We start from the raw sequence: 19,164 nt of genomic DNA on the forward strand, positions 1-19,164 counted from the left end.
TGCAAATAACCTTTGTGGCAAATGCTTTACCTTTTCTGGTATAACAGGCAGAAAAATACATCTATGAAACTGTACTGTCTGAAACGAAAAGACCAAACTAAAACACTTGAGTTTTTCATTCATGGAGGAAAATTAAATAAAACATTCTGTATACTGATACCATTTTTAATCCTTACTTTTGAAATTGATACTCAAAACAAGAAAAGAAAACACTAACAGGAAGAGTTCATAACATGTCAGGAACCTTAATTTATTTTGCTTGATATCTTAGCATTCAGCTTTTTAGCCTGAGAATTATATCAGATGAATGTTGGGATTATATTTATTTAAAAAGATTCATTTAAGGATAATCAAATTTTAAATCATATTTCAAGTATGAATCAGGCTTTATAGCCTGCAGCATTTTTATGTTATTAGACTAAAGTGTGGTTGGATCAGGTGATCTATCATCTATCAGTTTTCTCCCAACCTTGAGATTTAATGATTTTTATGGATTATTCAAAATGCCATTTGCTGCTGAAGAATAAAAGCACTTTTTACCTCTCTACCATCCAAATTAAGTAATGACCAGTCAGGGCTATGGGTATAACCTAGACCCACAAGGCACAGCATAGCTAAACACATGAAACATGAATTCTAACCTCTTATAGAAAAGACAGCAACAAACTAAACAGGTTTCTCTCTTTATTACTTACTCACACACAGTGGAAACCCTGTGCGCTGTTAAACTCTTATTCAAATTCTCTTTAGAAAGAGATTCAAAAGCAGTGGACAGATAGCATAGAGAACCTTCCAAAATTGCCAGGAACTGCTGCAGCCATATTGTAACCATGGGGGAAACAACCATAGCATGAAGCCTACCTGGGGGGTGGTGGAGTGAAGAGAAATAAGGGCCCTTCACTAAAGACATCGCTCAATCACTAAATTAATCACCTCCTGAGGCTTCTTATATCTGGAGATCTTCTTTTACATGATAATACATTATTTATTTTATAATAACAAAAAACAAAAAATACAAATTCAATGACTAATAAATTGAGTGCTTCTCTACATGTCTATGTAAATACCTCTAGCTTCTGTAAAGCAGCACTGTTCCATAGACTTTTCTGCAGTGATGGAAATGCTCTGTATCTAAACTGTCTGATTCACTAGCCACTGGCTGCATGAGGCTATTAAGCACTTGAAATGTGGTCCATGCAACTGAGAAACTGAATTCCAAATTTTATTTCATTTTAACTAAATTTAAATAGCCACGGGATATGCACACGTACAGGCTATAATATTGCATAAGGCAGTTCTAGAGTAAAACCACCAAGTGGTAGATCTCAGACTTGTCCTGGTTGATCATCAAGCTGGGTATTTCCCCCATGGCCACCTTGCCCATGTCTACAATGGAGCATCCTTTCAGTGAAATTTGACTGTGAGAATATAATCTGCTGTAATAGTATGAGACGCCCCACCTCAAAATACTTTATTGTCGTAACATGTTCCATGTTTACCATTTCAAAGTATCCTCCTCTCATACTAATCTCATCAATTCAAAGAAATGAAAATATTTGTACTAAATTAGGTACTCCTACCCTCAAGTTCTTACCCAGAAGTCTGTTCTATCATTTAGGTTGTAGCCAAGAGTAGACAGTGAACATCACCTACTTTAACTCTCCATGGTATAACACGTGAAGAAAATAACTCAACTCAAGGATTTTATGCTTCAGAGCTCAAAGATTCATCTTGATTTTCCTGGTCCTCGTACCATCAGGATAGCTAAACAAGATGGCATTACTGTTGCATCTTCCTCACCATGTTGAAAGTCTTCGGCAATATCGATTCTAGTATTTCTCAGTACCTCAAATACTGTATCAAGTAGGAGTCATGTATTGTGATCAATAAATATGAAATGGCATATTAAAACATTCTCTGAACTTTTTATATCAAACAAGAGCTGACATTACAAAATCAAAAGCAATAATATTTTGGCCTCTGAGTCAACATGCTAGACTTAAGGTTTCTAATGACTATATATTTAAACAATTGGATATCCTCTTTTAAAACAACTGAACACTTTAATAAAACAAGATGACAGGAAACAACACTACTATTAAAATTGAGAAAAATTCTCATTAAACACCACTTATGAGAGTGGCTCACCCAGTTGATCTTTTTTTTTGTTTAACATCTGTATTGGAGTATAATTGTTTTACAATGTTGTGTTAGTTTCTGCTGTATAACAAAGTGAATCAGCTATATGTATACATATATGTCCATATCCCCTCCCTCTTGTGTCTCCCTCCCACCCTCCCTATCCCACCCCTCTAGGGGGTCACAAAGCTCTGAGCTGATCTCCCTGTGCTATGCAGCTGCTTCCCACTAGCTATCTATTTTACATTTGGTAGTGTATATAAATCCATGCCACTCTGATTTTTAAGTGCCAACTGCCCAGATGTTAAAAATCCCATGAGTACGCCAGAATGTATAAAAGTACTTGTCGATATTTTCAGAAGGATAGTAAGGAAATAAAATAGTCCTTCTACCATCATGTTTAAGAATTATTTTTATTACTACCCTGATAAATAATTCACTCAGGTTTTAGTGTATAAAATATATAAAGAATAAAATATAAATAGTAAAGTTGAACAGACATTTTCCACAGCTGGTTGAAAAGACTAAGTGCTGTGTAATTGTTTCCAATGATAATTAATATTTTTATTCTTAAAAACTTGGCAAGACAAGTGTTGGTTTTAAGTTAATAGAAAATGGAGCCCGCAGGAAGTAACAATTAAAAGCTAAATGTGCACTTTTGCTTCCCATCAGTTATTTAGCCATACATTTTTGGGGTGCTCTTTCTCCTGTTTGCCACTTTCAAAAAATCAATGAAAAGCATGTGAAAATATCTACGTGAACACAGGGGAAACAGTGTCAGAAATCAATACCTTCTCTACCAGCATGTTTAACCTGCAGAAATGAAGTGTTAATCACAGAAATAAGATACCGTATTACATTTATAAACTAATGAAACTAGAAAAAGCAAAGCGCGTGACACTATAATTAAACAGCTGGAAGACATCCAAGCCTGTGTAAGTTGATAACCCTGGTACAATCTCTGGCAGTGAAAAGGCAGGTCTGCAGTGAGTTGATATGGCCAGCTCCGTTGTTAATTGAATAACAGGCAATCTATAAACACTACTAATTGCATATGTGAAAACCTGTGTACAACTAGAGAAGCTGCTTAGAGAAGCACTCCAGAAAAACTACATGGATAAAGCACTCTGCAAATCTTCTGTCTTCCTCAATCCCTTTAAGTCACAGCTTAGTTTCGCCACTGCGTCCTTCTGATTAACCTCTACACAGCGGACTTAATGATACATTTTTCAAAAGATCATTTTTCTTCCTAACCCAATACACACTGCACAACTATCAATTACCCGTTTCAGAAGAGAACAAACAAGTAATCTAGAAAATTCAGCCTGTGAATGGAAAGCTTTCTAAATCGTAAAAGAAGACATGGTCTCATTCCCAACAGGCAAAATGCTTTTCAGAATTGTTCCGATGCATTTCGCAGAAGTGTGGCAGCCGCTGCGAACAGCATGGAGTGTTAAGATTTGACACTTTTTTTCTTCTCAAGAATATAGCCATTTGGGGAGGCTCAGAAACTGTTGTCAGAATTTTACTTATTCATCCACTTAATAAATCCTTTTAAAATGATTGTTTCAACCCTGGTGAATACAAACCATTTCAAAAGTATTTCCTCTAGGATCTACACAAATTTTTTATTTTTTAAATCTGTAGCGAAGACTGCTTGGCTCAAGGGATTGGTTATGAGAAATGAAACCTTCTCTACTTTAACATTCAAATCCAAATAAGGCCAGTCGAGAGCAAAGGTCACTATCATTTTGAAGGTGTCTGGCAGCTTCCATGAAATGAACTGAGAGGCTTAATCCACTCCCTAGTGGATATAATATCACATCACGCGACAAACCTGGGACTACCAATTGGAATACCGCATAATATTTAGAAGCACAAGTATTAGAGCTAGAGTGACCTGCATTCAATATCATGGCTCCAACATGAATGAGCTATGGGAAGGAAACAAAGTCACTGGGCCTCAGTTTCTTCATCTACAAAATGGGAATTACAAAATTAAACTAACAAGGTTGTTACGAGGAATCAGAGATAATATAAGCAATATGCTTAGCAGAGTGTGTAGCATAAAAAGTGCTCAATAACAGTAGAGTTTTAAAAAATAAAGCATGCATAACCCACTGCAGACAAATGGAAAGATTAAAATATGTGTAGCAACAGCATGTAGTCAAAAAAACTGAATGGTGCCTGAGGCCGAGTTTCTCTTTCACATTTCATCAGTATAGGAGAGAGTATTGGGTTTCACTTAAATTCCTTGGAAAAAATACAAATTTGAATGTCTTTACTTTAGATATAGACATACTCTAGCTAACTAGCACTCTACCAAGACTGAGGGTGATTCCTCATATACTCTGAGGCCTTCAGTCCAGTAGAAATAAGAATGGAAAGAAACCATAAAGAATCATCTGATTCAAAGGATAAGTTGATAAGTAAGAAAGGTGTGATAGAGGGTGAGCACAGGGAAATAAATGAAGTACATGAAAGAGCTGTCACTTCTGCTTTTACCCTGGATATTTGCTACCTGGAGAATTTGTAATCTCAAGAGTCCCGAGAGCACCAGAGGAAAAGCCTGATTTACAGCGTTCACATATTAATTTCAATCCACTTTTACCAAAAATCAAAACTGACAAAAACTCTTTGTTAGTTTCACCAATTAACCTGACTACCAAAAGGTATGTTAACCGAAAAGACCTCTATAGACCGAGTAGGTCCCAGCAGGTATTACCAAGTCTCCTACCTATTAATAAGCAGAATAAAAGTGATGGGTACAGGCTCAGTCTCTGTTCCAGTCCAAGGCTCATTTCACTGATGGAAATCCCCACCCACGATATGGACACAGCAGCCTTTTGGAACCTACACCTGTTCCCAGCACATCCCGTATAAGCAGTTAGATTTCTCGTTAGGGCATTTGAACTTTAAGAATTTGGAAACTGTCAACTATAGCTCTCTGCTCTTGAATTAATTTTATTTCTTGCTCTAACAATCTAAACTTCCTGTTCTTATGGCCCTATATAAACCCACTTTTAACAAATATCATACCCAGGTAAATGTGAAATGAAGCAAGATTCATTAACAATAATCAATACAAATCATACCCAGATGAAGCTCCTCCTACTTTGCAAAAGGTGGGAAAAAAAGCTGAAATTGAAATGCATTTTGAGTACTTAAGCATGGATATTAAACAGGGCATGACTATTTCTTAAACAGCTATGTTTGAGTGCTGCGTGTGTGTGTGAAAGAATACAAGTTTAGCCACACAGATTTCAGTTGCATTTAATACACTTATACTATTATTACAGCTATCCAAAGAGAATCTACTCAAAATGAAATTACATCCATTATTTGAAATTAGAAGAAACTAAAACTATACAGTATGGATCAATCAATTAAACTAGGAGAATCCCCTAAATCAGTTTTTAAAGCAGTTTGTTTGTTTGTAAATGTGTGATCACATAATGAAAAAAATTCTTTAGGGAAAAAGGACTCAGATGCTACTGAGTCACCTTAAGACAAAAATTGTGTCTTTGCACGTCCTCCAGTGAAGCCAACATTATAGGAGATTCCTGATATAAACAGACGAAGACTATTTTCAAAAATCTTAAACTTTCTACCTTAATATAGAAAGATTTTCAAATTGCTACCAGCATCAAAAACGCTGAAAGCACCTATTACTAATTCATTTTGATTTAAAACAATCATGAGTGGCATACCAGATATATAACAAGCTTTGTAACTGAATAAAGAATCCTTACCTGTAAGGAGCTCCAAGTAAGAATATATCTTAGACTATTACCTATTGTATAATGTTGTGATATACTAGACCAGCATTCTAGGGGACTACGAAAGATATCTGGCTTCTGAAGTATAAATAGTATTTTGCCAAAATGAGAAGTTGGGGGAAAAGACATCCCAGAGCAAGACTTCAACCTAAGTAAACAAGGCATGAAGGTTTAAAAGTACATGACCTGATTTGGAAATAGTAAGAAATGTAATATGATTAAACTATTGAATGCACATAAGTGGAGTAGTTGAATATAAACCTGCAAAGACAAGTTGTGGAAAGCCTTAGGTTCCATATGAGATAGTTTAAAATTTTTCCTGAAGTTAATGATGAGTTATCAAAGGGATATTTTTGTGCAGGGAAGTGATGATCAGAACTGTGTTTTAGAGAGTTCTGGTGGAAGGACTAGACTGGGTGGGGACAGAGACCTAACATATGGAAGCAAGTTAGGGGGCCAATGCAACTCTAAGTGAAAAGTGACACAGGTGTGACCCAGAGTAATGAAAGCGAGAGGGGATTTACAGGATACTTCAGAGTGAGCATTGATGGGAGTTGAACTGGATGTGGAAAGAGAAGGATCAGCAAAGATAAGCATGCCATTTCTAGGCTGGGCAACTAGTCGGATGATGAGGCTATTAACTGAGATAGGAAATAATGTTGGGAAACTTCTGAAACTAGCACGGATAAAAAAAAAAATACATTATACCATCTATGTCCACTGGAGAAAATGCTATGGCATCCAAGTTAAAAGAAGGTACTATGGGGCTTCCCTGGTGGCGCAGTGGTTGAGAGTCCGCCTGCCGATGCAGGGGACACGGGTTCGTGCCCCGGTCCGGGAAGATCCCACATGCTGCGGAGCGGCTGGGCCCGTAAGCCACGGCCGCTGAGCCTGCGCGTACGGAGCCTGTGCTCCGCAACAGGAGAGGCCACAACAGTGAGAGGCCCGCGTATGGCAAAAAAAAAAAAAAAAAAGAAGGTACTATGATATCCAGGTTAAAAGAAACCATGCTCAGGTTAGCACTGGAAAGAAGTAAACTTTGGCTTTTTCAATTAAAACAAGTATACTTATTCTTCTTAGCTAAATCCACTGTTAATACTCCAGTTTCCACATAATAACTAAATTTAGCTTACTAAATTTCTTAGAATACATAAACCTCTATCCTCTCATTTCTCTGATTAATTATTTCCTATGGATATCCTAGATCTGTAAATCAGATCTTCCCAAGCTCTAGAAATTAAATAGTGATGCAAACATTTCATACTCTTCTGGAAGAGCAAGGGTGTTTAGAGCTCCCGTAATAGCACTCCAATCTTGCCATTAGAAAGGACCAGAAAAGGACGGTATGTGTTTCATGTGGATGTGGAAAGTAAAGGGAAAAAAGGCACCTTCTTCCTATTGTGTTATAATTTGGCCCTCATAAACCTTCTAGAAGAAGTGGTCAGCACATAAGAGTTAGAGGCGGCCAGGTGTGAAGATGAGTCAGACTGGACACATGGCAATTACCCAGTGAGAGCTGGAATGGTTTGGGAGATACAAAAGTGGGAGGGTAAACTTCGTAAGTTACCTTCAACGTCACAACTCAAGTAGTTACGCACTTCATTCAAAATGAAGTTGATGTCTTCTTCGGAAGGAATAGGATGGTGTGTGACGTCAGTTGGAGTGTCGGTAGTGCCAGCGATAGTCATCTTTTGCCAGGGTAAGAAGAAAATAACTCGCCCATCACTGGTCGCTGGGTCAAGGAGTCCCATGCTCTCTGGGCTGGGATAAAAAGAAGGGTCATATATTTCTGAAATTAGCCGAAGTTTGCTCTTAATCTGCATTCTAAAAACTATTTTGTTCCCTAATTCTCATATAAACAAACAAGAAACACATGAACTGTTACTTTTATTGCCACTACCCTAATCTAGAAATTCCTAAAGGAAAAAATAATTCTGGTAACACAAAAGGAATGGGGCAAGTGTGATAATAATAATATTCCACAGCAGAACTCAGGCCCCCCCACTCAGTAATGCAAGCTAAATTAAGTAAGTGGACTTCAATTTCCAGTTGTTTGGGTTTTTATATCCCTTGGACCATTCACATCAGATAATGTCAGCAGGATAAATGTCTATAATTTCTTTCATGATGGTCAATGAAGGATAGCTCTTCAACCTTTTTTCAAGTCTATGAAAAGTATTTTCCTGGGACATTTGACATCTGGCACGTCTTTCAGTTTAAGGTCTCAGAAGTACGTGAGAAAAGTGAAGGGTCTAACTTTCTAGAAACTAAAATGTAATCAAAAAGTTCTTTACTCCGCTGTGCCTGAATAAGTTTGTACCACTCACCAAATACGAGATTTCTTACTTTATTTCAATTTTACAGAAATCTCAGGAAGCGCATCCATGAGAAAAGGGCTCAGTTTTCTACTACTACCTAAATAACAGTGTACTGGGATATAAGGTCAAAAAGTCGAGTAATATCTTAGCAATGAAAATCTTTAACTAGGCAGAAGATGCTGGTGTACAATGCTGCTAAATCAAGGTTCAGGGACGCCTCTTCTGACAGACTATGTAAAACCTTCAAAAATATTCATCAAGAATTTTTCTAATACCTACTTAGTAGTCTAAGACCAAATTGTGAAACACACTTGAAAGAACAGGCAAGTGTCAATAAACGTTAACAAAATCTGCTCAGCTATATTATTAAATCATTAGAAACTCTTGTTTTAATGTATCCATGAACCATTCTAAAATTGTGGAGGTCCTGCGAAAGCAGTAGAAGGAAACTGCAAGTGTCCCTTTCAGACAGCTGAATGCTACTGGTCTTCAGACAGCTGTCTCAATTTGACTGACCTCTCATAAGGAGCCAATGTTAAAGGTATTTTCTGTGAATATATTTTTAGCTTCTATTAATAACATTTCTTGAATAGGAAATATAATTCTATTTGGTTTCAAGAAATCCCTCTTAAACTCACATATTTTAAGGGACATACGGTCAACTATTTATGCTTATCATTCCCTTAAAATTAAAAACAAAAAATGAAACTCAGATTCAGATGTGTAAGGATGAGAGTCTAAATACTGTTTAAGAGCAAAACAAAACTGGCTTTTTTATGAAAAAGAAACCTACAGTCAGCTTAGCTCATGTATCTTCTTCATTTAAACCATAAAGAGTACTAATATTTCTTTGCAAAGACCCATCAGCCCCATGAAATGCCTGCCATGTCCACGCAGCCTTGCAGAAAGAGATCACTATCTGTAGCCTACATGAGACACAGGAGACAGTAGGCCTCAGTTATTCTATTTAGCACATGTAAAAAGCACCACAGAAGTGTGTCAATCATTTAAACCTTCAGCTAAGATCTCATCTTCACTCAGGGTTACTTACAGGAAATAATTTTACTTTTTAAAAATACATTGAAAACTACAAATATCGAGTATTTCCAGTCTCTGTATGCCTATATTTTTTTTCTTTGTATTTGCCATAAAACTCTCTAAAGATCTTAAAAGAAACTAGTTAAAATATGTTTTGTAAGCACCGAATTTGATCCTGGGTTGATATGCCCTTAGATTAAATAAGTCAATTTGTGATTAGAAATTAACTCATGAGTTCAAACTTTTAATTTGGTAAATAGTGCTATATTGAAACAAAAGGATAAATTCCATATTCTAATATTTAAGGAACAAATTCCATGTTAGTATATTTTATATATCATCATTTTATGGACCGGATATCATATTATGTGTCTAACTCAATGAACTTGATCAACATCAGCATAAAATTATAATATTCAGCAACTGAGACATGAAATGCTGTTAGAAAAGCACAACTACTGAATCCTTCAAAATCTTTCAGTGCAATAAAAAGCAGTTTAAAGGGTGAATGTGATGGTTACCAACACACACATAACTGGAACCTGTAGAGAATCAACTGCTTAAGTGAAGACATATGTGTCAAACATAAAATTAACAAGCACAGAGGGAAGCCAAAGCTATTAATGAATGGTATAAAAATTTAAGAATCCACTTGGAAATACCTCTCATCGGTTCTAAATTACCTAATTCATAACTCACCCTTAGGGAAAGGTTTGTTTTCTTACAAATGATTAATTCTGCAAGGTGGCACAAAAGTTTGAAAATGGCTATCAACTATAGTGATGGTATATACAATGCGGTGAGGCATAGGTCTTTTCTCAGTATGTATAATTCACTTGACATCAGCAGGAAAAGCTGGCTGCTAATTTACGTGTGTGTCTAGGATTAGATCTAGTGAACATTTTTCTCATGCAGACCATTGCCGTCCCGAAGTACCCTTACTTAAACTGAAATCAATTTATTGTTAACTACTTAGCAATCAGTGTTGGAGCTAGCAGTATGCACACACGTTATAGAAAAAAAATTGACCTTTCGTCAGCAATAAAAAGCATCTGTAGGCTAAAAGGAGGAGATGATTATTTTCATGTATTTCAGTCATTTGGTGTATTGTTGCTGCTTTTGTAAGAGCATCTACCCACAACTCTGATGAAAATTCCAGATTTGCTCTTAATGCCTTCTTAATGTGCTTAGTGCCTTCAAAAGTAAATGATTTCTGTGTGTTGTTTTATGAAATTAAAACAATCCAGAATAAGAGAAAGAGAGAGAGAGAGAAAGCTGCTACCATGGCACAAGATAATTCCATGTGCGGAATGTTAGGGTCATAACAAGCTTAATAAATTCCATAAAGATACCCTGAAAATAGCCCTGCAGGATACACTGCATACCTGGTCCTCACTCTCCGTTTAGCCACCTAAAGTCAATAAATCAGTGGCTCCTGAACTCATTGCATTGCCAGACTGATCAGGTTCTACTTGAAATGCTAGGCCTTAAGTTATTATCAGCTGGTTTATAGGGCAGCACCGGAAGGTCTGACTCATCTCTGAGGACCTAGTAGAACCCTTGAGTTATAAGTGTTGAATGAGATTGAGAAATCCAGAGAACCATTTCAGGCTGAGATCTCCTGACCCCAACCCACCCAAGAGAATGACTTGATATGGAAAGTAAAACATCCCTCTGGGATGCCAGTGATACAGCTGCTCAAGGTCAGTGCTGAAAGAGGGACCAAACGCTTAACCCAGGCCGTAATCTCAAACCAAGGGACTCATCTGAAACAGAGCCTGAACAGGAACTGGGCTGCCAGACCACTCCTCTAAGGTTTCCCACAGGATGTGTAGTGGTTGTAGTTCAAGGTGCTAAAGATGGAGATATTAATTTCTCCCAAAGTAGAATGAGATCACTTACTGCATCTTAGACTGAAATAGACCCAGCTGTGACTAACACTTGCATGACTTATGGGCAGGGGCCCGAAGCTAATGCCTAATTTTTAGGATTAAGAAAGGTATTCTGTTTTGAAAATACTATTATACATGCAGGTGATATATATTTATATTTCTTAAAAACCACCTATCTGCTCTGTTATTAGCATATTATAAAGCATAGTACAGGACATATGTGTAGCACGACTTCCTTCATGAAAAAAACTTAAAAGGATATACATTTGTGCAAATATAAACACAAAATTTTATGGAAGGAATCAGAAGGAAGTGTGATCAAAAACTGAAGTTGGGGGCATGAAGAGAAGAGGGAGGCTTTCACTTTTCATTTTATGTCTTTCTATTTTTCTATAGTGATTATTTTTGTTTATTTTTGTCTACAGGGGTTATCTTGGCAGTAAAATGAAGAATCACATTTTGTTTTTATATTTTAATCTCTATATATTTAAAATTCCCTTATAAGTACTATATTAAAATTTTAATTAAAAAAAGCAACAATCTCAATTTGGGCAAGTTATCACAAAAAAGTTAGTAGGATTCATTCAAAAAATATTTACTGGTCATTATTATGCACCAGGTAATATACCAGGAGCTAGGGATATAGAAGTCAAGAAAACAGATAAAAAGTAAATAAAGAATCATTGTCAAAATGTATACATATAGGTACTATCGTGAGATAAGGAACCAGACGCTGAAATGAGCAGCTTCCCAAAGTCACAGAGTTAGCAAGAGGTAAAGTGATGAACAAACCAGGAAGTTCTTTACCAAGGTATCACCTGAAGTTACTCTTCATACTGTCTTTGTCTATGTACTGGAAACAGCAGAATGCCTTCCCATTTTAATGATAGGCAAACTAAGGTTTGCAGAATAAAATGGCTTGTCCCAAACAACGTCATTATTAAGTGGCAGAAATAACACAGGGAATAATACAGAATACTAGTAAGTGTCCTCTGACATCATGCGACAATAGTGAAGAAAATACGAAACAGAATGTACAGGAAAATATGTTGAATCTAGTAAGACCTAAACAAATATAAGGATTATGGTGATGTGTGTGTCTATAGTTTAGGTATTACATCTGTACTCTATGAAACGTTAAAAAAAACAACTCCAAAAAACTTACAAACTAGCTGGCCTTGCATATTTTTACCCAACACAAAATAAATGTATATAATTGGGTCTGGAACTATTTTTGAAAGCTTCTCTATATACAAGAAACATTTGCAACATGTACATATATTTACTTCTCTCCTTTTCATTTGAACTAAACTTCTGTTAGCAGTTTTTAAAACTCTATTAAGCACCACTGCATAAGTTTTTATTATTGAGACTGGAAGCACCTTGGTTTCTCCAGTCCTAAGTGAAAATACTAATGACTGTCAACCAATTACACGTAGACATTTAGAAAATGACAAAGAAACTTTGGAAGCTGGTGGATAAGAAATTTCATTAATATTCCTCTTGGTAGAAGTGTAATATCTTTCTCATTAGAAGTGTGTTTGGTACAATTAGGTATATCTTGGCCTCTCTTCAAGAAGACTTAGTTACTGGAGAACTGATAATTAATAAGGCAGTATCATCTATTACATAGCAGGATAGCATTCTAGAAGAATGCAGATATTAAATGAAATATCATGGATCTGTACATCTGTTTTATCAAACGTGAAAAATGTATATATCTTTTATGGAAAGTTATTAAAATATGGAAGAGATAGCTCTCATCCTAAACACATTACCTAGAAATTACCTTTTTGCCCATAATTAAATCACCTAGAGATAATCACCACTGGTATTTAACATATTTCTTTTAATCTCTTTTCTATGTACTTATATAATGCTTAGATCGTGTTACACATACAATCTTGTATCCTCCATTCTAAACTAACATTGTATCACTAGCGTTTTCTTAGGACACTAATGTTATTTATAATTATAATTTTTAATGAACATATAATACTCCCTTGTGCAGGTACACCATAATTTACTTATCCATTCTCCTAAGGTTAGAAACTGAAGTGGTTTGTAATATTTCTCAACTACAAATAATGTCTTAATGAATACCTTGAGCATAAATCATTATTTCACAGAATTATGTACTAGTTTGCCTATTAGATTTACCACATGTGGAAATAAAAATGTTCCATACTCAGCATAGACACGCGAATTTTTCCCCAGGTGTCTTGAAATGTACATGAGGGGTAATAATTATCAATTTCTTAGTTAGGATCACATAAATGTTTCTTTTCTAATTTATTAAAAATAAAAAAATATTAAAAATTCAAACACACACAAAAATCTCATTTTCATGTGCCCATCACCTAACTTTTAAATGATTTTCAATTAATAGCTGTTCTTATTTCACCTCTATCTTTATCTATTTCTCTACCTGTGATTATCTTTGTTAATTTGATAAATCAGAAATAATAACCGATTTTTACTTGCTATAGTATTTTTCAAAACACATTTCAAAAGTTATAAACAAGAATACTTGAGTGGTCCTCATTTTCAGATTCTTCATAAGCAAATCTGGGTATTTTATAAAATTAACTTTTTAGTGTCTTAATGAAAATGTCCTTTATGGACATTTTTGCAAAATTATTTTTAGGGTTTTAATGAAAATTTAAATTCAAAAATAGTAAGGCTTAGCCTTTGACGATCAGTACACTGAAAACAGTACAAAAATAGATCCCAAATCACTAACTCATAGAAAGGAGTATTGCCATAAAAGCTAAGAAATACACAAGCCTGGTTTGTATTCTGTGCTTTGGAAGAGTTTGTTTTTTTTTTTTACTCATTTTTTCTCATTTTGAACAGTGAGCTAGACCATCTATTAGTAAGAAAGGTGTGCTACAAGAATAAATGTAGACCATTTCTTGCATCCCTCGTTCTCTGATGACGATGGCCAAGTGGGAACACAGGTACCTGTAATAACCAGGCATCACGATGTGGACGCCAGCACTGGGCTGGCAGATAGCTGCGGCATCCTTATCATCCATTTTGCGCACAGTGTCTGTGAAAGGTCCCGTGGCATTGATAACACACTTGGCTCTTACATCAAATTCCTCCCCTGTGAAAGAAAGCAGCGTCAATCACACACCCCGTTTGTTTCTCTGCTCACTGACGCTTTGGATTATTAATTCATCTCTTAACTTAACCTATGGTGGATCATACTGTATGCCACACTAAGTGACACGGGCAACCAGAGTCATTGAGAAGCCACACAAAAGGTTCGCATGTGAGTAAATTTATTGAAACCAAGGCCAAACCGCAGGAAGAAAAACATGCCACTTTTTCATTTCAGCTCTCATTCTAGTTTGCAAAATGCCCGGCATTAAAGTGCCAAATAGGAAGAAAGTGAGTAAATTAGCCGCTTTCTCCTTAAAACTCAAATGTGTGAGCAGTGTTGCTGTGAGATGATATATTTCACAGTGCTGGTTTTGAAGGAAATGATGTAATTTTGAAACTTCGCCCACACGGCCGTAGAACTGGACGGGCATGAAAATCTCACCAAAGTTAAAGTGATTGACTTTAACGACAGGTAAACGCACTGCTTATGTCACCTAAATGATACTTTGAAACTTGGCACATGAGTGAATTTTCTTAATCACATGTTTTTGTAAAGAAAACAGAATGCATTCATAGCGGTGGGAATTTTGTGGGCATTTATTATGATCATGATCATCATTATTGTTTAACACAAAGAAGAAAAATTGCCAGGTCCTACAAGGGAAAATTTTCACGTGAAACCAGTCATTGCTGACAATAAGGAATATAATTAATAGGACTCTGAAATCTCGCTTCAATAAAAGAGAAGTGACAGAAAAATTATCGTTCAGTCTTTATATAGACAAGGCACGATGCTAAGAAATCCCTCCCTGCCTGAGCCTTCGCATACCTGTGAGCACATCCTTGCACCGCGCACCGCTCACGCGCTCTTTCCTTGTCTCGGGGTCTGTCTCCTTGAGCAAGCTCATGACCTCCATGTAATTGGCCGTGGCAGCCCCATACCTGGCAGCAGTGAGAGCAATGGCAAGGTTCATCCGTGCGTCGTTGTGTTGTCCTGCAGCAAGGGAAAGCATCAGAGGAGGGACAGGAGTCACCTCGAGCCACAGACTGGTGGTACAGAAGTGTGTCACAACAGATATGTCACATCTGTCCCTGTCTCCCAGAATATACATGATGGCTGGTCAGCTCTATAGGGCATTATTTGAAAATACATGGGTGTTCTCGGTCAGGCATTTACCTGCCATTTCTGCAAGTGCACTCTGTGTACCACAAAAGGACGAAAAATCTCCCTTTCCTACAGAGCTCACATCAATTATTTGAAAGTTAAGAAATAAGTAATTATTCTCTCAGTTTGGGAACATATGTATATGTCAGACTTTTCCTAATACAGACAACCTGTATGCAAGAAAGTGAAGCAATTCAAAACTTCAGAATATTTGACACCCCAACTGGTGCTGATGAACAATTTTTATGAATATGTGCTCTATCTAATATTCAAAATCAAGAGCTTAATCTTTCATAGAGAATCTCTCGGTATTCTATAGAAGGATTTTTCTTGGTTTGAATTTTGATCAGAGCCCCTTAAAATGTAACACTTTTTTTAATTGTACACAAAAGGTAAGAAATTAAGCAGGGCAAAATTTAATTACAGAACAATTCCTACCTGTATTGTTAAAGATTTATTGCTGAAAAATCCTAGTTAAAGAAAACTAAGGGGGAGGCGAAGGGGGGAAAGATGATTAATCACTATAAAATACTGGCATCACTAGAGACTTTTTCTATTTATTATTGCCAGTGGAGTTAACGCTGACCAGGAAGAATTACTCTACAGCACAGGGGCCAGGTTCTCTGTGCCCTGAATAATTAATTACCCAGGGCTAGATGTATTGAAGCAGCGTTCAAATTCCCACACATTGGGATCAGTTCTATCAAGATAATACTGATAAAGGGGTGAATTTATAATGGATATTGTTGTTGATTTATGTTGCCAGCATACCAAACATTTAGTATAAATGTTTTATGTAAAGTTTCTTCCTTGTGATTCAGTCTGCACAGGGCCAGAAGCACTACACAGGTAATCGGTTCCAGCTAAAAGGGCACAGTTACAAAGAGAGAATCAATGACAGGATTCTGCCACCCCACCCCGCAAACATCTTATTCTAGAACCGCTAAACTAACGCAATCAGCCAAGGACTTTTCCCTCAAAATTAAAGCCTCTATCAAGTGGAGAACGTACGTTAAAACTCAACATGCAAAATAAGGAGTTATTTTATCCAAAAATTAACAGAATGAAAGTAGAAGAAAACAACAGCAGCAGCAGCTGAACTATAAGTGGGAAGAAAGAAGGGTAGCATTTCTATCAATTTCAACTCAGCACAACCCTAAAGATGATAATGGTCAGTAGGTACATTTAAAGTTAAGTTTAAGAAACTCACTTTTAGTCACGTACGGCTCATTTAATATTGGAATATGCTTCACAAACAGTCCAAAGAGACAAAATAAAAACTCCATTATAGATCTTCTCTTTAAACTAAAGAGATTACACATCTAAACTGAAGGAAGTACTCATCCCACCCGATCTTCCTAGTGAATTTATGTACACAATAATGAAACACCCTACGGGTAGTACAAGAAATCCAAGTCATGTTCCTATGGTAGGGGAACTCTCACCCATCCAAGTGTGCCTTGATTTACACACAGGACGGTTCTCTGGAAACTTATGTGAAAATCAACTATTTTAAATCTTATATGATGTCACTGTTCAAAGGAACCAGGCAGAAAGCCCACTTATTAAGTGACAGATCCCTTTGTAAAGTGGTATTATCTATTCACATGATCATCTGGTAATGAAACTCTAACTTTTGAAAATACAAAATCTTTCTTTTAATACCTTTCTAAATTATAAAATCTCATTGGAGCAGTATTGGTCTAGTTCATCAAGCTCTACTGTTTCTGTACTAAGATATACCTCCCTCATTAGCTTCCAAATCCCAATACTTCTGAAGGTAAACAAGATAAACCTCAGTTAAAAGTGTGAGGTGGAAACAACTTCCTTTGGTCCTTATTTTGCATGCCCATCCTGATACCTAGCAGCAACTGCCTTGACTCGAATCAAAAATGGTACTTATTTGTGAAGGTCCTCACCTGCCAAAATTCTTCTACTGCCTTTATTCTACCATATGGGGTTGTTAAATTATTTACAACTCCCTGAACGTCCATGTCACTTCACACCTTCTTGCCTTTGTCCACACTAATTCTTTTGGCTGGAAAACCATTCTGGAAGCTCCGGACAAGCCCTATTCCTTTCTCATGAGCTGATTCAATATCTCCCATGAAGACTCTCCTTATCTGTGCTGCGTCCCTCCAAGGCCAAGTTGTTCATTCCAGCTTCTGCATCAACACTGGAACTTGTACATACTATTTTTATAGTCTTTATGATACTAGTCATCCCTGTACCCATCCACTTAAAAAAAATAATAAGCCTTGGTTATGAGTCAGGCACTGTAACAAATGCAAGGAACCCAGTGGTGAGAAAGATACAGGGAGATCTCGGTTCTCCTGGAAGTAGTATCCCACTGTAATTACTATATATATGATTTCCATGTCTCCTCAGCCTGGTCATGGGAAGGCAGGGTCTTACTTGTTCACCTTTTCCTTTCCTCATTAGTACCAAGCACAGAGCAGGTACCCAGTAAGTGTTAAGTTTAGCCAAATTCCATTCGATGTGTTAAATAAACAGGTTTATTTATAGTCTTCTAGATTTATAGAAATCTTACATGATTATATAAAATTTTATAGTCCTTATAGTATTATCTCTAACTATAGAATGGAATGCTTTGTCTCAAGTTAAAAACAAATTTCAGACATCAGTAAGTTGGTGGCAATAAATTTGAAGGGAGCAGGGAAACCCCAGAAATGTGTAAAGTCTTAACTTAAACCCAAACTAGCCCTTATATGTAAGTTGAATAAGTGGGACAGAAATAGAAATGGATATGAATGATTCCCTCAAGACTTAACCCTCAAGTTGCCCTTTGCTCTGAAGGGAAATACAAACACAGTTATTATAAGCTCCTAAAAATTGAGGAGTTAAGTAATTTGACTTCCCTCTTGGCCCAGGAGCTCACACCTCTACCCAGAAGTCCCCTCTTTGCAGACATTCAGCTTAATTCATTTACCTGCTTGGATTCAGGGCAGACCTCCCCCTCCCCGACCCACATTAAATTCACCCTTTACCCTGAGACACCCAGATGCTCGCAGTGCATGTTTCCTGTGATAAGTGGTGTGTTTTCACTATTCTTAACTAAATCCCCCCCAACTCCCTTTCCTGACATTTTGAAAGGTATCTATATGCCTCCTGTAATTTTATTTCTGGAGTAAAAAGGTTTTGACAACACTGCATGTCATTGGAATGCCATACAATAATCTCAACTCCCCCACCCAATTGATCTGCTTATTAAGTTTGGATTTTCAAATGCCTTAGAGCCAGGCAACATGATACGATTCACTGATCAGTGAATAGCTTTACGTTGGCACTTACGCAAGGACCCAGACGGGGACTGTGAAAATCTGTTTCCTACTCTGTTCTCCTTTTGCACTTGAAATCTTACATATGTGCACGTACTGAACTTACAACTCAGACGAGAGGAAGCACATAGGAGGTGGAACTATAACTGTTTTCCCTTGTTTAGAAAAACAAAATATAAAATCTACCCACCAAAGAGATGAAGGTCAGTAGTGGCAGAGAAGGGTTTTGCCGTAGTCCGCAATGGCCTTGCACCCAGGATGGTGAGAGATATTTTAAGGGAAAAACATTTTAAGATGTAATTTTCTGTAAGATAGGCCTCAAATATAAATATTTTGGGGACAGAGCAATATAGTTCTCCTCAGAGGGTTTCAAAGTTTGGCAAAAGTTAATATGCAAAATAGCTGAAAAAAAGAGAAACAATCATT

At 36.7% G+C, this 19,164-nt stretch overlaps 1 protein-coding gene across 10 annotated transcripts in view; it reads right to left on the reverse strand.

Moving 5' to 3' along the window:
- GPD2 (glycerol-3-phosphate dehydrogenase 2) overlaps positions 1–19,164 on the reverse strand; it is a 197,418-nt gene that overhangs the window by 19,366 nt on the left and 158,888 nt on the right. For all 10 annotated transcript variants that reach the window (XM_032637520.1, XM_032637521.1, XM_032637524.1 and 7 more), the window contains 3 exons: positions 15,104–15,268; positions 14,131–14,275; positions 7,486–7,679 (listed from right to left, as the gene is read on the reverse strand). In XM_032637520.1, coding sequence (XP_032493411.1) covers positions 7,486–7,679; positions 14,131–14,275; positions 15,104–15,268 — 504 coding nt within the window. The remainder of the gene's footprint in view (positions 1–7,485; positions 7,680–14,130; positions 14,276–15,103; positions 15,269–19,164) is intronic.

Source organism: Phocoena sinus, chromosome 7 (genome assembly GCF_008692025.1).
Source record: "Phocoena sinus isolate mPhoSin1 chromosome 7, mPhoSin1.pri, whole genome shotgun sequence".
Lineage (NCBI taxonomy): Eukaryota > Metazoa > Chordata > Mammalia > Artiodactyla > Phocoenidae > Phocoena > Phocoena sinus.